Below are 26,151 nucleotides of genomic sequence, written 5' to 3'. Positions count from 1 at the left end.
ATCAGCTTTTAAATTAAACTTGAGGTTGTTTTAGGCATGTGCTAATTAACAGTGAAGACAATAAAATGAATACTGCTTTAAAAAAACCTGTATTAATGAACGTTTCTGCTACAGCAACAGAAAGTTCCATTGAAATCCAGTCCACGGACCAAACGGGTCTACAGTGAGAAATAACTGTGTGCAGCACTGATCAGAGCAGTTTACACGCTGGTAATACAAACTGACACTATATTTATACAAAGGCAGGAATAATTTCATTGTTATATTTGCCGAATTTACAAGAGGGGGCCAATAATACCGATGCTGTAGTAGACAGCGTTTCACAAAGTTTGTAAACTTTCCCCTAACTCAAAGTTAAAGTTTAACTTAAAGGTTTTTTTTGTTTTTTAAGAAAGTATAAACTTGTCCTCTAATCTTGAGCCCTCTGCAGCAACATGTTCTCCAGCTGTAAACGTCGCCATGAGCGATGCATCGTTAATGATTGTAAAGTCAGGGCACATCTGGAAAGTGAACAGGATCGTTGTGTGTAACAATTATTTGTTACTCTCAACGCCATTAACTATTCACTGACTGAGGAAAGATATATAGAAAACGTTACAGCCCATAACACAAAGTAACATGGCTTTAATGTTAGGCTAGCTTGCTAACTAGCTTACCGAGACGAGTCTTCACGAGGTGCTCCAGCACCTTACCTGCTCCCATGCCAGCAGATGTCAGCTTTGTAAATTTGGCACTTCACAGCCTTTTTAGCTGAGTGAAGCGTCAAATGCTTACGCACTGTGGAGATTTTAGGTTGTAAAGATGTTACTGCTGATCTTGTGTTGTTTTACTGTTCACATCACTTAAGTCCCTTAAGCTGACGTTGTCGCTAAGGCCTGATGACGTCATGAACGAATAGATTATGAAATTTGTTGGTAACGAATTTAATAATCGATTTTTGTGGACTACCTTGATTATTTGTTGCACCCCTAGTTTAGAATGAACATCCGACATTGTAACATTATATATGTATGACATAGGAAAGATAATAGGTGCCCTTTAAGATGTTCCTCAGAGAAAGACACACAACCATGCAAAGAGCAAAAAGGCAGACATTATGAAGTAAAAAACGCATATATGAAATAAAAGTGTTGTGGCTCCAGACTAACTTTTTGCATTGATTGCACTGGTGTGCTTCAATGTAAACAGGAACATTTACAGGTAAATGTTTGTCTTTATTTGAATCACAGCACAAACAAAAAATGACCAAAACTTCATTACTGTAAAACAAAACTTAAAGTGCTGAAAATTGCTAAAAATTGTTGCTAAAAATCACATTTCCTCCAAGCCCCCAGGAAGTGCTCCGTGTTTTGAAGCCAGTTTTACAAGTGGCCAAACAAAAGGCTGTAAAAAGGTGGATTCTTTCTTTTGAGCATCACAACCCACACAAAATTACTCATTTCACTATCAGTGGATTTAGCTAAAAATTAGTTCAAGGAGTTTTTGGCAGCTTGTTTAATCCGTGGTAAATTTGTTGGGGTGCTCTTAATAGCACAAAATATATGAGAGGTGTCAGTGAAAACTGTTGCACTTGTTCTCACAGTCTGCTCAGACTTATGTGTCAAAACAGGGAATAATGTGTTCATTGTGTCACCCTTGGTATCTGATGCACAAATGTAACACATCAAGTGGGAGCACATTTAGAAAAAAATCTCTTCTCATCATTCTCACACACACTCACACTTACACACATATGGCCTTCAGGCGCAAGTCACAGCCCTCAGGATTTGGTGTTCAGTATCTTGCCCAAGGACACTTCATCAAGTGGGCTAAAGGAAATCACTCCAACCAATAGAATGGAGAGGGTCACTTCTTTTAGCATTTAAAGGTTGTATGTGTAACTTTCAGAAAACCCTTGTTACTAATGACATCGTTAAGTGAACGGAAGGAAAACCTTGTTTGTCGAAGCAAGTGTCATTTTGTGTTGTCTGTATAATCTTTAACATTGTTTGTTTTGTCTTATCACAGCAACTAGAGATCATCACACCATTTCAGCTATACTTCAATCCGGATTTGATTCTAAGGAGTTACCAGGTAAGTAATCTTACCCACTGCTTATCTTCATGCTTAAGAACACATAACATTTCATTCACTCCACAGCCTTAATAACCTCAGCTAGCTGATTTGTTTGCCCAAAAGAACCAAACATTCATTGGGGAATAGTTGCTAACATCAGATTGCAGGCTAGATAACTTATTAGCTGTGGTACATTAAACAGCATGTGAACGTAGCTGCAAATTATGCTTGGGTTAGATGCTATTGTATCCTTACTTGTCAATACTACTTACAACAATTAAAAATACTACTACTGCAATTTTCAAATCACAGAATGGCGCAATATTTATTAAAAGTTAAAGAGGGTACCATTTTAAAATAAATATTGTGCTGCAGAGATGTCCTGGCCTACAGACTTAAGAAAACATCTGTGTTTGGGACTGATGCCCTCAAAAATCACGTCATAATTATTTAAATATGTTTTTCACTGAAAATGAGAATGATGTACAAAATATTGTCCCATTCAATATCTCAAATCATACTGCAATATCAGTCAAAATAATCACAGTAAGATATTTTTTTAAATCATACAGCCTTAATTAATATTATCGCTTCATTTCAGTTGTAATCCTACTTTTCTGTGTGTTCATGTTCTGGATGATATGTACACCTGAATGTTCTCTCTCTTTCTTCTTTTCTAGGTATGGCGACTAATAACCAACTTCTTATTTTTTGGTCCAGTTGGCTTCAATTTCCTGTTCAATATGATTTTTCTGTATCCTTGACAGTTCCAAATCTCACTTCATTTAACGAAACGTGAAGTGAGTTTGCATACTTTCTGTTTCACAGAGCTAGGCTGTATTTGGTTTCAGAGATAACACTAAAATGGTGTCTATATACAAAAATAGAGATTCATACTGTACAATCATTCAAACCATTGAACCAAGTAGGTATGACGTGGCAGTTCTTAAGTATTTTGGTGATGATGAAATATATAAAATGTTTCTGGCAGAATTTCTGTGTAGGTGTCCTTAACCATTTGCTTTCAGGTACAGATACTGTCGTATGCTAGAGGAGGGCTCTTTCAGGGGACGAACAGCTGACTTTGTCTTCATGTTCCTCTTTGGTGGGCTTCTGATGACTGTATCCTCCCTGTGAATGTGTCATAAAAAACATTTTAAATTACAGATAATGAGCTCTTTAGTGAATAACTGAATGACCAGTAACACGTGTTACGTATTACCTTATCATTGACAGCTCTCTGGTACAGCTAATGTTGCCCTTTAACTTCCAAAAATAATTCCACAAATGTGATGCTATTATTATGGGCCATTAATCTAATGCTAATTTAATTTAGTTTGAATTTATTTTCATTACGGCCCACCAAGGTGGTAGCTACATGGCATTGGTCCATAAACAAGTAGGTAAGTAAGGACTTTTTATTTGGATAGCGCATTTCACAGACAAGAGTCACAAAGTGCTTTACAAAAACATTACTAAACAAGACCAGAAACACAGAAGATAAAATGACCACCCAAACCACATGAAGAAGTGAGAAAAAAACGCATTATGTAATAAAGTTACATAATAAATACACAAAACATAGTAAAATACGTGATAAATACACAATATCTGGTAATAATAACAGCAATAAATAACTATGTAATAAAAAACATAAGATGCAAACCTAAATGCTAGATTCTATATTCTACATTTACATTAGATGCATCTGTCTAAACAGGTGTGTCGTGAGCTGCCTTTTGAAAGAATCCATAGAATCAACAGACCTTAAGGGTGCTGGCAGAGCATTCCAAGGTTTGGAAGCTCCATCACCACACAATAAACTGAATTTGTACTGTGTATAGGAAATATTAGGTTTTATCTGAAACTATTTTTCCTAACCACCAGCCTGCAGGATACATTGCACTTGCATGTCTTGCTAAATCACTTGTGATACTGAGATCAAAAAAGTGGCTGATGGTATTCCCCTCTTGTTCTAGTGGAACTGGCTGATTCTCAGTGGTATGCCACTGCTGATCATGCTGCAGGTGTGTGTGACATCTTAACAACTTGTCACAGTCAGTTACCGATAGTGCCTATTGTTAGTGGTATGCCACGTTAACTAATGGTATGTTGCTGGTTGGCAACGGCATAGCCACGGGCACATGCCAATCTTTGATTCTTACTGTCATGTACACTGCTCACTATTGGTATGCAGCTGGTATGTGTCAAATAAAGTTGGTATGCCACTTATGTTCATCTGACCACCAGTGCCTCTTTTCACAGGCAGGTAGTGTGTAAAACCGTAGCTTATGCCTGAATACATTGCAGTGGTGGAATAGTTCAATATTATGTTACATCACTTGTTGTATCACTTGTAAAATTAGAATATACTGAATATTTCCTGTTGGTAAGATAAATGGCAGCTATGGTTGAAAGCCTTAATTATTTCACTTATTAACAACTTTATGATCAGTTAAATCCTCTGCTGCACTAAAACCCAACAATGCAGCTCTAACAACCTTTGTCTCATCAATTTCTTTCATCCAGGAGTTATTTCTGTAATTGTGGAGTGGCCCTCTTTGTATGCATGCTGATACACAGTGTTTTAAATTATATTATTAGTATTATCTGACCAGTGACACTTTTCACCAGCAGGTACTGTGTTAAACTGAAACTTATGCTTTAACCTTATACTGGACTATAACCACTCATTTCTGTAAGCTCTCTAGGTTCAATGTCCAGGTTCAAATGTTCTCCTTTATATAGCATATTCAAAGGAACTTTTTGTTTTCTGGTATGTACATTTTATTAGCCTGTCTTTTGCTAGCCAACATTAACATCCCAGTTAATATCACAGTTAACATTAATTATGAATGCACCTTACTAATCAAGCTAGCTAGCTCCTTCCTCTCATCCTAGTATGGTCAGTTCTGGTTCCACAAAAACAAGATGGCGACGGCCAAAATGCCAAACTCGAGGCTTCAAAACAGTAGTCCACAAACCACCAGGTGACTTGACGGTGGCTACGTCCACTTCTTTTTGCCGCCGATGTTTGGTGCCTATAATGTAAATGAAGGTCCTGTTCCTGATGTAAATTAGATTGGAAACCTATAGAATAGAAACCCAAAGCCCCCCTGGAAATGGCTTTTAAATTAAGCCAGGCCAAGAGAAGAGGGATTGCTGTAATGTTTTATTTACTTCATTATTTTTATTATTATTATATATTTATCAGTGCTGTCTGTGTAGACAAAACACAAGTGCGAGCCACAGCGATTTAGTGAGGTAGGTGGTGTGGCCAGGCAGACACAGTGGTAGCGTTTCAGCAGTGAAATACACTATGTCAAAAAGAAGAAGTAAATGTCAGCAGGAAATGGTATCTCTGTGTGACATGTGTGACATACCGTTTTTAAGTCCTATAAAACAGTAGAAGAGCAGCAGCATATCATATCTCGCATTGTTGTAAATATTTGATTATATCTTTTCATGTTACAACACTGAAGAAATGACGCTTTGCTACAATGTAAAGTAGTGAGTGTACAGCTTGTATAACAGTGTAAATTTGCTGTCCCCTCAAAATAACACATCACACAGCCATTAATGTCTAAACCGCCGGCAACTAAAGTGAGTTCACTCCTAAGTGAAAATGTCACATTGTAGCAAAGTGTCATTTCTTCAGTGTTGTCATATGAAAAGATATAATCAAATATTTACAAAAATATGAGGGGTGTACTCACTTTTGTGAGATACTGTATGTTAGAAGCTATTAAACAGCACTGGGTTTGGCACCAGCATGGTTCAGTCCTCACAGTTTGTCCCATGTGGTAAATGTCAGTTCATTTCTTTGCCATGCTCTTTAACAAGGTTTCAGATATTTGGCACTTTTGTGAGTCTGGTGTTCCTTGGCCAAGCCTTCACTATCATGCTGGTGTATGTGTGGAGTCGGCGAAACCCAAACGTTCGCATGAATTTCTTTGGCCTGCTGAATTTCCAGGCACCCTTCCTACCCTGGGTGCTGATGGGATTCTCACTTCTTCTGGGCAACTCCATCATCGTGGATCTTTTAGGTACTTATCACTGTCATTTGCTGTAATGATTTAGTACTTTGGAAGTTGTGGGGTTGTGGTGTGCAAAATGAATAGCGCTCGTGTTTTTCCCTTACTTAAGGTATCGCAGTTGGTCATGTGTACTACTTTCTGGAGGATGTTTTCCCCAACCAGCCAGGTGGTGGAAGGTGGCTGAAGACCCCATCTATCATGTGAGTCTATTATTTTTCCTAACATTTTTGGTGAATAAAACAAGACTGAAGCTGTAAGAATCAATATTCAATACACCCTACTACAATTTGTCAGTAATTATCTTTGTGAACATTAGACATTTTATCCTTGAGGTGGCCCTAGAAGAAAGCTCTGTCCTCTGGGGAGCCTGAATCTGCTTAGGAAAATTAATGGTGGTCTGTCAGTGAGATTTCTTGTGTATGAGTGGAGATTTTGGCTTGTTAGCTGCACTAGATCAGGGGTTTTTAAAGTCTGATACAATTTTTTAGAACTACAGTTAGGGGATTGTAAACAGGAGCTTAAGGTAGACTTAGCACACATAGCACAGTAAAAGTCCCAAAACATATATATTTTCTAAAAGTAACTCCTAAGTATTCTATTAGACCTGAAGAACGTTCCTGTCATTTTGCTGGTGCGTTATCATTTTTTCAAACCGGTAATGCAGATATGAGGAAAATATGCGATGTGCAATAACATTGTTCAATATTACACTGATGATATGACTTGTGACAAATAAACAAATATTAAAGTGTGCGTATTAGCTGCCTGGCTGTCTTTAAATTCAGAACAGGATTAGAAATGAATATTTTAAAGATAACTGTCCAGTTTGACGTTTTGACAGTACCTGAACCGTGATGATAAGCAGGCCAAACTGTAATAACTGTTTTTAGATCCCCAACATGCACCTGTCTCTTTCACCTCACACTGTATCACATCTCACCCTCTGCACTGCCTCTAACTCTCCCTGCCCTCCTGGGGAGGCACACCTCACAGTTTGAAACTTCTGTACTTGTACTAGATGAAAGGTCACAGGGTCACCAAATCACTGGGAATCATTCTGTGGGACCAAATATGAATGCTGAATCTGGCCAGCAGTTGTCTTATTGATTAAATTCATTCTTAGGTCGCCCCACAAGCAGGGCAGAAAACACTAATAAAAATTCAGAGATGTATTGTCTGTTTGTACATGTAATGTGTTTGCCTTGGTAATCATCCCATTAACTAAGAAAAGTTCCTCTAAGAGCTGCCACTTCCTTTGTGTGTTTTTTAGAAATGACTCATCCTTCTCATCTGTGTGTCTCCTACAGAAAGATGCTGTTTGACACTCCAGAGGAAGATGCCAACTACAACCCCCTGCCTGAGGAGCGCCCGGGAGGGTTTGCCTGGGGAGAGGGACAGCGCCTTGGAGGTTAAATATGCCCCCAGGTCACGTGCCTTCCATGGACATTCCCTCAGAGAGATGAAGGGGACAAACATGGTCTTTGTTTTTGACATGTTTGTTTAGTTCTGGATGAAGAATGCCAAACAATCCGAACTGGTTTGGAGATAACCGTCTGTTGTCTTTGTATATGGGCTTAAATCATCCTCAGAAACTCTTTTTGATGCCAGATCGTTGCTCTAAGACTATTTGAGAGAACTCAACCTTTGGATGGAACTTTGGACGGTGAGCCTTTGGGCTTAGGTGACGTTTGTCTTCATCTTAGAAATAAATATATTGATATAAAACGACTGTCATATGAAAGAGGAAAAAAATAACAGCAGTAAAATATTATGAAAATGGAATTATTCAGATGGCAAGAGCTTTTTTTTTTTTCATTTCACTTTTTAAAAAAATAAATGTGTGTGGCATATGATGTTTTGGTTTCATCTCTTTGAACTGTAGTAATATTGCATGAAACCAAAGCCATCTCAACAAAGTAGATTAATTGATTCATACAAATAATATAATAGTTAGTTTAAAGGATCTTTTAACTTCTCTACAGAGCAAGTTATTGCAACATCCAAATAACAAGTTTTGTATTCTGTCTTCAACTTCAGTCCAGCTTTCCCTCCACACTGTACTCCTTTTTTTTATTCATTTGATACAAACAGCCTTAAATCTGATGTGTAGTAAGTAAACAGTCTATGGGTAATACACAATCACAATACACACTCTGCTTTCAACAAGGTGAGTCCTGCCTGTTATTTGTATTTATGATACTTTGTTCTTATTTAATAACTTTTGCACACATTTAGATTTTTTTTTTATGTTGACATGTACTGTTACACATATAAATGATACACTTAAATATCATGTTTAGATTCATACATCTCTTATTTGTGCTTCACATGCTTTGTTTTGATCTAACTAAATATTATATCAAAAAATATATATATATATACACACACTAAATATGGTTTTTATTGTAATACAGCACATTAGATTACATTACGTCATTACGACATTTCATTAGGAGAGTCCCCAGTGAGATGGAAATACCAGATAAACATTACAGATAATCGGAGTTAAATCTGATCTCACTTTTGATCAATAGGTGGCGGTAATGGGCTTTAAACATGATTTGTCTACCTTGAAACAAACGAAGAGTAAAGACAATGCAGCGTTCGTGATTTTCGGGAAATCTTTCACCAAATACGTGAAGAGCATCGCGAATCATGACATGGCTTGGACAGAAGTGGTTGTGGTTTTCAGTTAATTGAGGGTTTCTCTTTATGTCGTCTTACACTTATTGAGCAGACACGCTTCTAGTTTTTTAAGAACAGAACGCTGAAGTAAAGTCAACGCAATTTTCTAGAGGAGTCCTGATTTCCCGGCTGTATCGTAGTACCCGAACACATCTGAGGAAGAGAAGGCTGCTTATTAGTTTGCTGGTTAGCCACTGCGCAAAGATGCAATTGGCTTTAAGTAAAACGTTTGGGCAGAAGCCGGTTAAATTTCAGTTAGAACAAGATGGGGACTTTTACATGGTTGGGTCGGAGGTATGTGGCTATCTATTCATTGACTTTCAATGCTTAGCTCCCTAATGTTAGCCTCAGTTATCCATTCTTCTCGCTAGTTAATGCTAGCATGCTACCTAGCCCCAATGATGGCTGCATAAACAAAGAAATACCTAAAAATGAAGAACGGGGTGTACTAGGGTAAAGTGAGACCAACAGCCTGCAATTCAAGCATCAGTTATGGTGTTCCAAACAAAATAAATAACCGCTAACCTAACAGCAAAAACTGTTAGGTTAGCGGTTATTTATTTTGTTAGCTGTTGCAGTAACTTCTCCCCAGCTTGCTATATTAAACCTGAGAGAAATAACGTTATCGTTAGTTGTGCTGGACCACTAAGTTTAATAAACATGAAGTTATGTGCAACAGAGCACAGTGTTTGTCACCCCCTCAATATCTATGGATCTCCTGATATTTTTGATACTCCAAAGCCAAACCACTTATCGTGTTGAATTTGAAGAACAGTAAAGCTGTCTACAGTAGTCTGGCTGTGTCTGAAAGACCAGAAAAGTCCTGGAGGAACACCTGGTGCACTTAACGTTACATAAATTATACAAATTTTGTTTTGTCTTTATGAAAATATTTTTGTCTGTTGTTCAGTTTCAAACAACAGGCACTGTAATCCTAATCTAATGCTTATGTAGATAGTGTGCATGGTCCTGTAAGACAGACAAAAACAACTTGTCTTAGGAACTTATTTTAATGACTTGTGTGCAAAAAAAACAAAGAATGTACTTCTAATATCACAGTACATTTCTACAGAACATTTAGTTTTTTAAATGTGTGTGTGTGTGTGTGTGTGTTTGCTTTTTCATTTATTTGATTTTAGTTTGCTAAAAGATCTACCTTCTGCTCTCCAGGTTGGAAACTATCTGCGTATGTTCAGAGGCTCTCTGTATAAAAGATATCCATCTTTATGGAGGAGGCTGGCCTCGGTGGAGGAGAGGAAGAAAATCGTAGCATCGTCACATGGTGAGTGTTTTTGTTTGTTTGTTTGTTTTTACACTGGAGGATGTCAGTTTGGACTACTCCTTGTCTGGAATTCTAATATAATGAATAAGACTATCTGTGTTTTGTATATTTTACATAAATAGTGTCTGTCTGATTGGACTTTATCAGAGAGAATCTTCCAGCATACTCAAGTTAGTAAACCTGTGGTTAACACGGCCAGGTAGCCTCCATGGTTTATATAAGCAAAGAGCAACTCTTTGAGAAACCCAGCTTTCATCAACAGAAAGTGGTGACGGTGATGACGTAGCCATAATGAACTTATAGATATAGCACTTCAAATCTGAGCAAACATGACGTGTCTCTTTCCCATGTCCACCTGTAGCCACTAGTGTTACTCTGCTGAAGGCATCAGAATGTGAAGAGATCTTCGAGGGTAATGACGAGAAATACAAGGCGGTGTCCATCAGTACAGAGCCCCCGGCTTACCTCAGGTAATTTCTTTCAGATGTTGGCTGGTTCAGCATTTGTCCTGTTTGTTTTATAATCTTTACAAACTGGTGTTACTTTTTTCCTGGCCCAAAAAGTGTGAGACTCAAATGCAGCACTGAAATCAGTTTTACTATAGTTAGTAAACGATTAAAGGGGAACATTGCTTATGTTTCACATGAAGGTGGTTTTTCAAAATCTGACAAAATAACCCTGATGATGTCATAATGATGTCAGCAGGTTTGACAGCTTGGGCTTTGAAAAATTGTAGCAAAAAGCCTGCGTTACAAAGTGGAGGTTTGGAATTTGAGAGACATTGCCATTTATCAGTTAGGGAAGGTCTAACAATGCCAAAGATGCTTACAAGTTGCATTATGGGCAATGTTGGATCCAGTATTTTTTGGAGCTAGATTTATTAGGAACTAAAGGTCTTTTTTGTGGTTCCCCTAACCTCATGGAAGTACAATACTTCAAAGCTTGCGTACTCTTCTCAACAGTGTGTTTTTGTCCTTCTCTGCAAAGGGAGCAGAAAGCAAAGAGGAGCAGTCAATGGGTTCCCACGCTGCCCAACAGCTCTCACCATCTTGATGCAGTGCCTTGCTCCACCACCATCAATCGCAACCGAATGGGCCGTGATAAAAAGAGGACCTTCCCCCTGTGGTGAGAAAGATGTTTGTTTTTACAAATAATGCAAAAAGTGCTACAGGGTGACACGAGCTCAGTATCCTGTCAGTCTGCATCTGATATTAATTAGATGTGATGCAATACAGTAAAGCAGGCCTGCAATAAATAATAAGTATGGAAAATACAAATACAGTATAGTTGTGACTGTTGTGGTTTTTTGCCTGTACTTTGGACTGATGTTACTTCATTAGAATTGTTCATATGATGCAGTTCAATTCAACAACACCACAAACTACAGCTAAAGTGAGTCAAATAAACATCTCTTTGGCAGGGGCAGTTGTAGAGTCAGTGGAGATCTGGAGCTTAGCCCTGAAATCTTTAATAATTATTATTTATACTTCAAACACACAGTTAATAGGGAAGAACAGCATTTCCCACCTATATTTTAAACAGTGTGTAAGATAGTTGTGTAAGACTTGTCTGAGAGTTCCCTTTTTTGCTCTCAGTGTTTCCTTACTGAGCTGCAGCACAGAATTTGGTACTAAAAAGTTTTGATTTGTTACTTGTTATTTGATTTAGGGGTAGTGATGGCGCAGTGGAAGACTATGCCTTTGGTGTGACCGACCCGGGTTCAACTCCCCACAGTGACTGTCCACCAATGTGTCCCTGAGCAAGACACTTGACCCCTAGTTGCTCCAGAGGCGTGCGACCTCTGACATGTACAGCAATTGTAAGTCGCTTTGGATAAAAGCGTCAGCTAAATGAATAAATTTAAATTTGTCTAACACATACGGTAGGGGCAGGACCTAGGTGCCACACAACTTTATTCACTAGTTTTGGTGAAACTGGATCAGATTATATGGAGAAAATATTTAGTGGTTATCCCTCTGATGTCTGTGAAAGAAAATTTCTCTTCCTAAAAAGAGTTACGGAGTCAAAGATGTGAGTAATTAATCCCTTATGACGTGGCCATGGAGAGACAGTCCAGGTCTCTCTTGACATGCAGCATCTCTCTCCCAAACACAACAGCAAATAGTAATCACTGGCAAATGCTGATTTTGTCTGGAGTTTTAGAATACTCCAGAATACTTGGCTCTTCCTGAGATGACAAAGATATGCAAATATATGTATATAGCAAAAGATGTCCCACAGCCACTTCCCTTTCATCCCTGTGACGTCACAGGGATGAAAGCTAAATGCGCCTCATATAACACTCGCCAAGCGGCTACTCCGACACGCCCTCAGAAACACCAGTGGAAAAACAGCGAGCTGCAGCACACAGCTCTCCTCTCCCTTCCAAACACTAGCTACCCTCCAGGCAGTCAGTGGACATAAAGTTGTTACTGTGATGTAGAGACAGAGCTCAGTTAAAACTTTATAGGATGAAAGATTCTTTTGTTACAGATTAATAACTCACCACTCTGAAACTCTTGCTCCAGTCTATGTTGCAAAGCTGGTCGGCAACATGTACAGCTGAACTGAAGCCGTGTTTACCGGCTTCTCACTGACCCGCCCTTCTCTGCTTCTGATTGGCTAGTAGTCCTTAACTAGGAACTGCGCATGTGCAACTCCCAAAAAAGATCATTTAGAGACGTGTATCACTCCATAGCTAAAACAAAGCCTTCAACACAGGGTGAAAAGAGGAGCTGCAGTAATGTGCAGTATGACAAAAAAGATGGTGTTTTTTGAAAATGAAACCATGTAAGCCTGAAAATGAGCACAATATGACCTCTTTAAAAAATAAAAACGTGAACTTGGTGATGTGTGAATGGTCAGATTATGAGCTTTGAGCGTTGCTTGGAGAAACGATGATGATGATCAAACATTGTGTCCTTATCTGCATCGCTCAGCTTTGATGACCATGACCCTGCAGTGATCCATGAGAACGCAGCCCAGGTCGAGGCGCTGGTTCCCATTCGTCTAGACATGGAGATAGATGGACAGAAACTGCGAGATGCATTCACGTGGAACATGAATGGTAAATATATACATTAACCAGCTTGCCAACTTTCAAAACATAGAGTACAGTCGCCTCTGCTGTGTCCAGTTATCAGAGTTTATCACTTTGTCTAAGCTCATCAATTCACCTCTCCTTAGAGAAATTGATGACCCCAGAGATGTTTGCAGAGATTTTATGTGATGACCTGGACCTGAATCCTCTGGCCTTTGTGCCCGCCATTGCCTCAGCCATTCGCCAGCAGATTGAGTCCTACCCCACTGACGGCATACTAGAAGAGCAGGCAGACCAGAGAGTCATCATCAAGGTGAGTGCTGAACCAAAGGAAGAAAATTCCTCAGGGAATATCATGCAGCTTTACAGGAATATTACTAGAACAGGGTTTCATTAGTTAATCCATTCATCGACACTGGGTGTTTCTGTTTCCAGACATTTCATACAGTATAAGCCACCAATAGTATTCTCCACAAATATTTATCCATCTTCCTGGTCAGCACCGTGTTCTTAAGTTGCTGAATGCTCAAGTATAGTTTTCAAATGCCCTTTTTCCATCCTTATACAAAATATTTGGTGTTCATTTTCTGCTGTCACATTTCTTTGCCAGTATAATCTCTAATTTGTAAGTATCTAAAATGGTCTTTATTCTTCAAACTGAAGTTGTCGTTGGAAATTCCGTGTTGCGCCTTGGCTTCTGAGAGTGCTGTATGCTTGGAAAGTCCAACCTTTGAATCTTTTGTTAGGCTTACTATGTGTAAATCCTGGATCACGTGCAAACCACTTTGATATTTCAGCAGCCTTCCTCAAATGGAACTGTTTTAAGGGTTTGGTTCCACATCTGTCGTGAACTCAGTAGCCCTTGGGTTATTGTTATCTTGGATAGTGGGTGGTCACCAATCATTGCATTAACTGGTATTTTGGGCTGCACAATTGAGCTAATTGCGATGTCGTCATGTGAGATTACATAACTGCAAAAAGTGTGCGATTTAATAAAACAGAATAAGTGTGTGTGCGCTGCAGTCTGCTCATCATCTCCGCCCACACCGGGCTCTCGCCTGTGCCCCTAAAAACAGATAGGCCTAAGTGCAATCAGAAAAATGTTTTATGAGCAGTGTGCAAGTAACTTTTAAGACAAGAATCTACCGTAACCCCCCTCCCTGCCCCACAGCTAATCGTTCAAAACATAGTTGGACTCGTCACCAGAGCACCGCTCTGTGACAGAGAGACATCGTCTGCAGCTGAAGCGGTGTTAAAAAGTTAGTACTTAGTATTAACAAATTAGAGTTAATGCTAAGTACTAGAGCCTTTTTCCTGCACAAGGATTAAATAAATAAAAACAACCCACAGAAATGAAACAGCTGTAACTGGATTTAATATTCAACTAGTGGTAAAATAGTATACTATTATATGAAATTATAATTAATATAGTATATCATTGTTATACTAACAGTAAACTATTAACTAAAAATAATACTCTTTATTTAATCCACTCTTGTACAGTTCCTCCTCCAGGCTGTGGATAGAGACTCTGCATTAGACAGATGGACATGGAGCTGGTGCCAGTGTGTAAAGCAACACCCTCCCCTTGTTCTGTTTTAATAGTTATTGTTATAAATATTGTTTAATTTGTTCGTGCATTTTCCTTGATAATCAAGCAAGTAGACTCATAGTACCATTTGTTCAATTATAATCAAAACACAATTGCAATTTTGTCCACAATAATCACAATATGACTTTTTCTCCAAATCGTGCAGTCCTACTGGTATTCCTTTTCCCATCGCCTGCTCAGTTTATTTATATTCTTTCCATCCAGCCTCATAGTTTGGTATATATTATATATGGTATTAAATTTAATTTTTTAATTATGAATATCTGCCACATTTTCCTTTATTGAGAGGTCCTGTGTTAACTTCTGCTAGTCTTGATAAATCTGTGGCTGTCGATAGCATGTTACTGACTTCTCTTCTTTCACCAATGTGAGCCCATGCTCAGTGCCATCATTCTGTGGACTGCATTTGTTTGATGAATTGGTTGGTTTTCTGAAGTCTGCCTCTGATCTCTGTCGTGCCAGTCTGTAAAATCACAGAGCCCATCGAATTTCAGTTTAAAGGGCCAAAAACCCGAAATAATCATAATTAGCCACCAGGGAATCGAAGCTGTGGGATTAAAGCTGGGGCAAGCAAGTTATTTCAGAAGCAGTTTTGTTATATTTGTTGAAATTCTCTTTACATCCCCGAGCCCGTGCACTTTGCCTGTGCACGCACTGCGCATGAACATGTGTTTTGGGGAGAGACCTTAAGGGGGGAGGAGGGATTTTTTCATTATCACTGTCTCTTGCTAGTTTCTTTAGAATTGCCTAACCCAGCTTTAGTAGTAGGTAAAAACTTTGGAGTGTACATAACATGTTTGTGCATTCGCCAGCTGAATATCCATGTGGGGAACATCTCTCTGGTGGACCAGTTTGAGTGGGACATGTCAGAGAGGGAGAACTCGCCGGAGTCGTTTGCCCTGAAGCTGTGCTCTGAGCTGGGTCTGGGCGGAGAGTTTGTCACCACTATCGCCTACAGCATCCGCGGTCAGCTGAGCTGGCACCAGAGGACCTATGCCTTCAGGTAATTCATCCAGTCACTTTAACAGGGCTGTTTGAATCAGTGGGCACAGTGGTCTGAGCACACTTTGATGAAGGCAGGCTCTGCATGTAACGCATATATAAGAGAGGTCTGACCTCAAATGAATATTACCAAACTTTGAAGGACTGTCGGGCCTGATGCTCTTTGGTGTGTTATGGTGGACTGATACTGCTGTGCTTGTAATTTGCTCACAGTGAGAACCCACTCCCCACAGTAGAGATTGCCATCCGCAACACAGGTGATGCAGACCAGTGGTGCCCCCTTCTGGAGACCCTCACAGATGCTGAAATGGAGAAGAAGATCCGAGACCAAGACAGGAACACAAGGTGAGACAGCCACACACAGATAGGTCAGATTAATTCAGGTAATATATATCCACTCCACTGTTGTCCGCTGCTGCTACCTAAGGTGTGTTGAGCTAACACAAGAACTGTGGCTAAATAACATTTGAAAGATTAATATAGCTATAGTAGATTTCTGGCTGCTTGATGCAGGATGATCTTAAGTCAGCAGAAAGCCACTCAAATGCCTGGAAGTTGATGGATAAAACATACATACAGGTGCTGCCGCAGACTTTCCTAATATCATTTAGCAGCTAAGTGGTTTAATCCATACAGGGTCTGCCCGGCGTAAGTTGATCAGTCAATCAAGTGCATATGATCTAAAAAATTTAACCTGTACTTTTACTCTTTAGCATGTGCACGGTGAATAAAGAGAGCCATCATGGATGCAGCTCTGATACTACAGGTCACCCTGATCAATTGGTCAAAGCCTCCAGTTTAAAACCAGTGGGTCTGGAATTATTAAGGAGTGCATGCATAAGTGCATAAGCAGACTATGCAAATATATAACTTAAATACAAACGCAGCAGAAGCAGAGAAAGAGCTTGAGTTAGAGTGGGGGGAAAAGGCGACAAGTTAACAATAGTGATCGGTTGGCTGATTAATCTGACTGTTATCTGGCATTTTGAGATCGTCAGCCAATGCCTGCACTCACGAGGCCGATAAACAAGAAGTGTTTGGACACGTCTGGTGGAACAATGTTAGTGCTCCCCCTTCTGAGTTTTGGGAAGTTGGTGATAAAGTTAGTTTGGAGCTCTAAATGTCCTCAGTCACCATCATCTTTTCTGAAAGTTAACATGTTTCTCCCATCCTAATGACAGCAGATGTGGCTAGCGTTAAATTTATGTAGTTATACTGTGGAGATTAATGCAGCTGAATGAACTTTCACCTAAAGCAACACGTACTGGCTGAGAGAACACGTACATCAAATGGTACTCGGTGTGGAATAATGGAATCATACATGACTTTTCTCTGTTTTGATATCAGCATTATATATCGGCTGTCGGCCACCCTGCTCTCTGAATATGCCCTGTATTTATCTGTTGCCATGGTGAATAGTTGTTTCAGAGCCCCATGATAATGATTATCCCTTTTTTTTCAGTCAGTCAGTCAAACTATTTGTATAGTAGAGTATCTTTCAAGCAGTCAGAGCAGTTCAAAGTGCTTCACAGCTGACTGACAAGCCTATAAGACAGAATGCAAGCAAGAAAAAAAAGATTTAAATTTCATCATCGAAACACTTAACTCATACTTTTCACAAACTAAACTTTCTGGAACAGAAAGTTAGTCCATTTATTTAGTCCAAGTCATTTCACTATATGATATTAGTCTTGTCTAACTAGAGAATGTTCAGATCATTCCTACAGTTGTTGCAGAATTGTTGAAACGATGTGAAAAATGTCGAATGTGTTTTTCTAGGCGTATGAGACGGCTGGCCAACACTGCTCCTTCCTGGTAGAGAGAGACATGAGCTGCATCAGATGATCCTCTGGAGACTGTTACTCTCTGTTACTCTGAAATGATCGAGTTTATACATGGTGTTGCACACAAACACACATACACACAGGCATTTATAAAGCATCTGGACGTGCCTGTAAGCATGAATGCGCTCACAGACATATGGCCAGTCTCCATAGGAACCTCGCTGACCGAACACAACACACACTTATCCAGGCATTCCTCTGCACACACAGTCTACCGTCATCACGGTTCACTCTGCCTTCAGCACGTCAGTCAGCGTCTGACAACAGTTCAGATTGAACCCAGCATCACTGTTAGCTAGAGTTTGTTTGATTGAAGGAGGTCTGATGTTACAAAAGTGACTGTTACACACAACATGCAACATTCACAGCACACCTGTCGAGTCAAAGCACCTGGCATTACCTGGCACATTGAAAAGGAAAAGATAAGCGCAGGTGGAACTAATAACTTTAACTAAGGCTCTGGGTCCCAGTACTGACTGACAGAGCTAAATAGAATGAAGTCATTGGTAATATTAATGGCACCTATGCTTTTCCCACTATGACATGTCAAAGGCCCCATGGCCACTTGTCGTTTCAAGTGATTCAGATTTAAGACCCTTTCATTAACATTTAGCCACATTAAAATGCCTGGTCTCAAATTGATGATTTAGCAGCTGTTATCACAAGAACAGAGGAGACAGATCATGGATGTATAAAGAACATCGGAGTGTGGCTACTGCCACAGGCTGCTTACTGACATGTTTCAACTATTTGAAGAGTAAAGATTACATGTGTCTGTTAGACGGATGCTTTTACAGATGCACCTTTTAACATCTGGCTAGAATGTGTCTCAATCTGTCTTAAATGCTTCTTGGATGTATTAACACTGGCAGATTGGATAGCTCTCCAACTACCAAGACACATGAAATGACTCAGTGTAAATGGGCTTAAAGTGTCTGTTAAGGGGGGGGAAGCCTTGTAGTGCTGTTCCACTGAGGCAAGGTGTCCTGTTCAGCTGCAACAGATACATGACCTTTATCTGTTTTTATAATTGATTTAATCGTCTTAGTCATTTTTCAAGCAAGAATAGTGAAAAAGTGTCAAACATTTCTTGTTCCAGCTTCTCAAATGAGAGGATTTGCTGCTGGGAATATCTTTGGCTTTAGTCTGTTGTCACACAAAACAACACATTTGAAGATGTCACCATGGGAAGTCGTGATGGGCATTTCTTCACAATGTTTTTATATTTTATAGACTATACAATTCAAACTGGCCTTGCACATCAAACCTGTCGGTGGATGATAGCGCAGATTACATTACATAAAGCCCCTTTGTGTAGAGAACATTTCTGACTTTGGTGACTGATTGTGGGATGACCAAAAAAGATCTGGTATGAATGAGATCTCATTCACACCATCTCATTGGGAAGCTGCAGTAATGTCATAAGAAATCCTATATATAGGGGCATTAATAAATGTCAGTAAGCCACATTAAAGTGTTTTGGCCACCTCTGTGGGAGATGTCAGTGTTTTTACTTGACTGAAATGAAACCAGTGTGCATGTATAAAATCAATCTACAGCAGTCTTTGGTAATGTTTCTGCTGTCCAGACAGGTCTTCAGACAGTAGCAGTGGCTCAGATCTGTCAAGTGTTTGCAGTCAGTTAGAGAGTTGGTTTGATTTTAGCAATTAGACTCTGCGTCCTGATCTTGGTTGCCAGTTCCAATCAGTTATGTGCACCAGTGTTCATCTGCATGCTAAAACATAGGTAGTTCATACTGTACCAGTGCATGAGGACTAATTGTTCCCACTGTTTGTACTGTGCCTCACACAGAGTCAGTGTCAGCAGACCGCAGCCTCTGATTTACTGTTAGCGGAGTGGGGGTGGGGGATAAGCTGACAACAACCAATGGTGTCTTTTTAAAGTGATGATTTTCAATTTGAACATACTCATTGAGAATGATGTTAACATATGTACGGTTGCTTCTTGTTCTCTTCTTTTGTAAAATTGCTTTACCTTTATAGTGGACTCATTTTTTATATGAAAACTAACAATAAAGAAAACTTGTTGGAAACATGCTCTTTTGTTAACCTGTGAATGTTTTTAATTTGGATATTTTAATATTTTCTCTCAACTGTGAGCTAAATATCTTTAAAAAAATACATTTTCCTTGTGTTAAGAGGAAGAATTTGTAAAAGGCACTCACAGGATCTGGGCCAGTATTAAGTCACTCAGAACACGTTTTCTTAAATATGTAAAAGTGAAAGAATGACAATTTTGCTCTTATTGCAAAAGGTAAAAATAAGAAACATTTACTTGTTCTCAGCTCATATATTATTTAAGAATATCTCCAGAGGTCTCCTTCGTCAGTTTGGAGTGAGCAGCTGATGGTACATAGTTTCTAAATTTTGGAAATGTATAAGTGGATAAAAAGATACAAGGTCTGTCACAACACCCACAATGTAATAATGAAGAAGAGGTGGAAAGAATTGAAACGTATGTGATTTACATACCAGCACTTAATAGGAGCTTCCCAGATGGCTCTCACCTAAAATACTTCATATGTCCTTTAACTTGTGATGTTTCTGAATAATATCCCACATATGATACAGCATCTGATTTGAACAACAAATATTTTATAGAATTGTTCTGAATTACAGTTAGTCTTTCAGAGGGTTAATCATGACAAGCTGTTCGTGAAGCTATGACTAATCCAACCCTCGGTGTTTGAAGTTGGGCATTGCGGGTAGACAGAATTGTTTCCTTACTACACAGCACTGAGGAGTCAGCAGTCAGCACTGAAGACTCATGTTTACACTGTCACGTCCTTATACAAAGCTCCTCTGGCTGTCTTTTACTGAGAACTCGTAAGTCACAGTGTGGGACCCTTTCTGAATAGTTTGGTTTGCTGCAGTGATTGCAGTGTTGGTTCACTCAAGGTTCAAGGTAATTTATTTCTCATTATACAACACAAGGTTGTACAACAAAATAAAAGTGTATCAATCAATGAAAATTTATTTATAGAGCACTTTAAAAATACAAAGTGGACACAAAGTGCTGTACAGTAAAACAATAAATAAATACATAACCTACACTAAAGACAAAGCTAACACGACCCATAAAATACAAATAAAAACAATAACCATACAATAAAATCAATACAACCAAAACAAGAAATGTCAATGTCAGTTATCAAAGGCCAGGGAAAAGAGGTGGGTTTTAAGAAGAGACTTAAAAACAGACAGTGAAGATGCCTGTCTAATGTGCAGAGATAGATCGTTCCACAGTTTAGGAGCTGCTACAGCAAAACCACGGTCCCCTTTGAGCTTGTGCTTTGTTTTGGGCACACTTAGGAACAGTTGATCAGCTGACCTGAGAGAACAGGTGGGTCTATAGGGGTGTAGCAGCTCAGAGATGTAGGGTGGGGCAAGACCATTAAGGCATTTAAAAGCAATTAAAATAATCTTAAAATGGAACCGTTGATGTATAGGCAGCCAGTGGAGTGAGGGTAAAATGGGGGAAATGTGCTCACATTTACGTGTTCCAGTTAAAAGACGTGCAGCAGCGTTTTTGAACCATCTGGAGACGAGCAATAGAGGACCCACTGACCCCCACGTACAGTGCATTACAGTAATCCAACAGAGTAGTGACAAAGGTGTGGATTACTGTTTCAAAGTGCTGCCTAGAGAGAAATGGCTTTATTTTGACCAGTTGCCTCAATTGAAAAAAGCTTGTTTTAACCACTGAACTTATCTGTCTGTCAAGCTTAAAGTCAGAGTCGATTTTAACCCCTAGGTTAGTGATTGTTGGCTTGATGCACTGACTCAAGGAACCCAGATCGGCACGGGGGTCCCAGTGGTGCCACCAAAAAACATCACTTCTGTCTTACTTTCATTAAAACTTAAAAAGTTAAGAGCCATCCAGGCCTTTATGTCGTCAAGACACTTAAGTAATGGTGCAACGGTTTCATTCTTTTTAAGAGGCACATAGATCTGACTATCGTGTGCATAACAGTGGAATGACATACCAAGTATGGAACCAAGCGGGAGCAAATAAAGAGAGAAGAGGGCCTAATATTGAGCCCTGTGGTACCCCACAAGAGAGAGGCGCAGAGGAGGACACAGAATCTCCACAGCTTACACAGAAAGCTCTATCTTCCAAATAGGACCTGAACCATTTCAGTGCAATGCCCTTGATGCCCACCCACCACTCCAAACGAGAGATCAGGATTTCATGGTCCACTGTGTCAAAGGCCGGAGTCAGATCAAGAAGCACAAGAATAATACAATCCCCGGAGGCAGTAGATAAAAGGATATCATTAAAAACTTTTAGAAGGGCTGATTCTGTGCTATGTAGGGTTTTAAAACCAAATTGGAAGACTTCAAGAATATTGTGCTCATCCATGAAGGCCATTAATTGTCTGCAAACTATCTTTTCAAGGATTTTTGACAGAAAGGATAGTTTAGAGAAAGGTCTGAAATTAGCGAGGTCTGCAGGATCCAGACCAGGTTTTTTAATTAAAGGTTGCACTACTGCATGTTTAGGGACCACCCCTGAGGAAAGGCTGCTATTTAAAACTGCAAGAATAGATGGCCCTATAGTAGGGAAAACCTCCTTAAAAAGTCGAGGAGGGATAGTACTATTTGGAGAACCTGAGGGCTTCAAACAATCTTCTGTAAAACAGACAAAGTCACAGGTTCAAACTTGTCAAAGACAGCGGAACAGAGGACAGGGACTGAGGAGTCATAAGCAGAAGGTGAGATTTCCGCCCTAATGGTAGTGACCTTATCAATGAAAAAGTCAAGAAACCTTTCACACACAGCATGGGAGGCATCAAAACAGACAGTTTGCAGGACATTGAGAGCTGAGTCTATAGTCTCAAACAAAACACGAGGCTTGTTACAGTTTGACAAAATAATTTCCTTTTTGCTTCTTTCATAATTGTCTGATAATGCCGCCAGCAGTCCCTTAACATTTGAAAAGACACATGCAGTGTATCCTTTTTCCATTTGCGCTCAGCCTTACGGCACTCACGTCTGACAACACGGGTCATGTCATTCAGCCAGGGTTCAGCTTTTGTTGTAGATTGCCTGGTTTTCAATGGAGCCACAGAGTCTAAAACAATTTGGCAAGTGGAGTGAAACCATGCGCTAAGCTCCTCTGAATCATTCGACTCTGGTGTGTCAGAGTGCTGACTGAAAATGGAGGAGAACTGAACAGCAGTGGGTTAAGGGTTAATAATACGGCAGCGCCGTGCAGTAGCGCGAGGTTTAACTGGATTACAGGCAAGAACAATCTCAAATAATACTGGCATGTGGTCAGAAAACACAGCGTCACAGATCTCTGAGTTAAGAATAGGCAACCCATAGGATAGGACAATATCAAGAGAGAGTCCGCGCTCATGCGTGGGGCCAGACACAGACTGCACAAGATTAAAAGAGTCAATGAGGTGTAAAAAGTCTAGTCCATTGTGTCCATGTGTAGTCCATTCATGCTACACAAACACAACATAAATAAATGTACAGTACTGTGCAAAGGTTTAGGCGTGTGTGTGTCAAAAATAGACATGTTAATAGATTAGATTGATCAATTAACAAAATACAAAGTGAGTGAGCAGAAGAAAAATATATAATCAATATTTGGTGTTACCACCCTTTGCCCTCATCAGTGTTTCTAGGTACACCTGCATATCCACTACCGTCACTTAGAAAATATCTTGTTTTCAGATCAGAAAGCCAGCGTAGACATTGTTAATGTTGTTAATGACTCTTGTTGCTGCAAACAGCTGGTTTGTAATGGATGTACAGGGGCTGTTCATGGGTATCAGCAACCATCAGCCCTGTGCTCCATTGGCATTTTGTTTTTAATCCAAGTTAATCATTTTTAAAGGCTGATTGATCATTAGAAAATCCTTTTGCAATCAGGGTAGCAAAGCTTAAACTGTTGTTCTGATATCTATGAAGATTCTCAGTCATCCAGGTCACAGTTATCCAACGAAGGTTAAAATCAAGGGCAACTGGACTTGGTTGAAGATCCTGGAAGACGTTTCGTCCCTCATCCAAAGAACTTCTTCAGTTCTGACTGACTGGCAGGGAAACTCAGCTATTTAACCTCAGTGGGGTCGTTATCCCGGGTCATCGATACCGCTGGTTCGTTAGTGTTCCTTGTTGCTGTGACGACAGTCGTTACAGTCGTTACGACTATCTGTGGCCAAGACTGAACGACCATCGTTGGTATCTTCACCTGAGGTCAATAGGTTACGTTTGTTGAGTTTCCTGGGAAGTGATGAAAGGACAGCATTGTAAGTGGGGGATAAGTGGTGGCGTAGACCCCCTCCCCTGTTCAATGACGGCTTCTCAACGGCTGACGGCTTCTACACCGCGGTCGAGAAGCCATTGGATGTTGTTCTGATAAAACTGGCCGCCTTTAGACTAGGTGAGTATCTGGAGCATCAGCAACTGTGGGTTCCATTACAGGCTCAAAATAGCCAGAAACAAATAACTTTCTTCTGAAACTCGTCAGTCTGTTCTTGTTCTGAGAAATGAAGCTATTCCATGCGAAAAATTACTAAGAAGCTGAAGATCTCGTACGATGCTGTTTAACTCTCCATTCACAGAACAGCACAAACTAGCTCTAAGAAAGAGGACTGGAGGGCCCCGGTGCACAACTGAGAAAGAGGACAAATACGTTAGAGGGTCTAGTTTGAGAAACAGACGCCTCACAGGTCCTTAACTGGCAGCTTCATTAAACAGTACCCGGAAAACAACAACCTGCCTTCTGCTGCAGCCAAATATTCATAGTTTAACTCATCAGTCCAGAGCATCAGCTGCCCTTTTTCTGCATCCCACTCTGGCTTTTTGGCTGCAAGTCTGCCATGATGGCATTCTGAGCCATATTTACAAAGTGTTATTTACACTGGGGACATTGGGGACATGTCTCCACCACATTTGGAAATGTCTGATTTTGTCCCCATGACGTTTGGAAGCATGTTCTGAAAAATAGCACCAACAAATTAACTAACAAATGAAAATGCTTTGAGTTTATTTGCACAATAAGGAAACGTGCAATACAATTAAATATAGAAGAAACAAATGCCCAAAAAAGTTACTTAAGATAAAAAAAACAAGCAACTGATTACTGCATTATATTCTGTTATATTTTTATATTCATGAATGGTCACATGCTAGCTGAATTTTTTGTTTCCCTTTATATAAAAAAAAAGACATTTCCACTGTAAATTGGATCAGAAAATGTCTTGAAATGCTCAAAATCTTCTTGTTGCTAAGACCTCACCTTGTATTTTGTTAATTGATAAATATAATAATGTTTATTTCTGAAAGTATTCTTTCCTTACAGCATTTCTTCCTGGGGTTACTGTACACATATTCCCTTTTATCTAAAAATCTTTTATACTTGACCTTTTATTCATCTTGAAAAAAATTATAAATGAGAAAAGTTGTGATAATATAAGCAAGCAAGTTCAAAGGTGGCATTTTATGAATACACAAATATTGCAACCACAAAAATAAGTGCATCAAATTTATGTGTAATAATCTTGTTCATTCTTCTAATATTATTACTACTGTTTAGTCATATTTATTATTCTATACTATACATATATCCGCACTCCTTTTTTTTTGTTTATATTTTATAGTTTCTACAGTTTATAGTTTCTAATGTTATATAGAATATAATAATATAGTTGATATACATTGTAATGATGCACATTTTTTCCTTTTGTGGATTGATTAGCAACGTGAGCAGCTGTAATGAAACAAATGTCACCTCAGGATCAATACAATATTTCTGATTCTGATTAACATTCAAATCCAGTACTACCTCAGACAATATAACCAGAAAACTGTTAAATATTAATAACACTGGCAACAAATAAACCATATGTCTCAGCCCAAGCCGCCATCTGCTGCATGCAAATGTAACCACAGATGGATGACTGAAACATGACTCATGTCACAAGGCAGGAGAGACAAAACATGGAAATCATCAGCATTTCAAGTCAGACATACACTCACCTAAAGGATTATTAGGAACACCATACTAATACTGTGTTTGACCCCCTTTCGCCTTCAGAACTGCCTTAATTCTACGTGGCATTGATTCAACAAGGTGCTGAAAGCATTCTTTAGAAATGTTGGCCCATATTGATAGGATAGCATCTTGCAGTTGATGGAGATTTGTGGGATGCACATCCAGGGCACGAAGCTCCCGTTCCACCACATCCCAAAGATGCTCTATTGGGTTGAGATCTGGTGACTGTGGGGGCCATTTTAGTACAGTGAACTCGTTGTCATGTTCAAGAAACCAATTTGAAATGATTGGAGCTTTGTGACATGGTGCATTATCCTGCTGGAAGTAGCCATCAGAGGATGGGTACATGGTGGCCATAAAGGGATGGACATGGTCAGAAACAATGCTCAGGTAGGTTGTGGCATTTAAACGATGCCCAATTGGCACTAAGGGTCCTAAAGTGTGCCAAGAAAACATCCCCCACACCATTACACCATCACCACCAGCCTGCACAGTGGTAACAAGGCATGATGGATCCATGTTCTCATTCTGTTTACGCCAAATTCTGACTCTACCATCTGAATGTC

At 39.5% G+C, this 26,151-nt stretch overlaps 2 protein-coding genes across 2 annotated transcripts in view; both read left to right on the top strand.

Moving 5' to 3' along the window:
• The window catches only part of derl2 (derlin 2), an 11,847-nt gene extending 3,592 nt beyond the window's left edge, over positions 1-8,255 (top strand). Inside the window, exons 2-7 of the mRNA XM_046067109.1 lie at positions 2,008-2,073; positions 2,736-2,809; positions 3,084-3,177; positions 5,906-6,101; positions 6,202-6,292; positions 7,400-8,255. Of these exons, the coding sequence (XP_045923065.1) occupies positions 2,008-2,073; positions 2,736-2,809; positions 3,084-3,177; positions 5,906-6,101; positions 6,202-6,292; positions 7,400-7,505 (627 nt within the window). The 3' untranslated portion in view covers positions 7,506-8,255. The remainder of the gene's footprint in view (positions 1-2,007; positions 2,074-2,735; positions 2,810-3,083; positions 3,178-5,905; positions 6,102-6,201; positions 6,293-7,399) is intronic.
• Positions 8,256-8,688: 433 nt separating this feature from the next.
• On the top strand, positions 8,689-19,614 carry LOC123981938 (SWI/SNF-related matrix-associated actin-dependent regulator of chromatin subfamily B member 1-like). Its single transcript, XM_046067206.1, has 9 exons — positions 8,689-9,071; positions 9,948-10,059; positions 10,421-10,529; positions 11,047-11,184; positions 12,999-13,126; positions 13,246-13,412; positions 15,524-15,714; positions 15,927-16,058; positions 17,493-19,614. Exons 1-9 carry the CDS (start codon positions 8,982-8,984, stop codon positions 17,530-17,532), a joined length of 1,107 nt encoding a protein of 368 aa, XP_045923162.1. The 5' UTR covers positions 8,689-8,981; the 3' UTR covers positions 17,533-19,614.
• Positions 19,615-26,151: the final 6,537 nt, after the last annotated feature.

This window comes from Micropterus dolomieu, linkage group LG13 (assembly GCF_021292245.1).
Source record: "Micropterus dolomieu isolate WLL.071019.BEF.003 ecotype Adirondacks linkage group LG13, ASM2129224v1, whole genome shotgun sequence".
NCBI lineage: Eukaryota > Metazoa > Chordata > Actinopteri > Centrarchiformes > Centrarchidae > Micropterus > Micropterus dolomieu.
The sequence above is the reverse complement of the archived record's forward strand: the minus strand, read 5'-3'. Positions and strand labels throughout refer to the sequence as shown.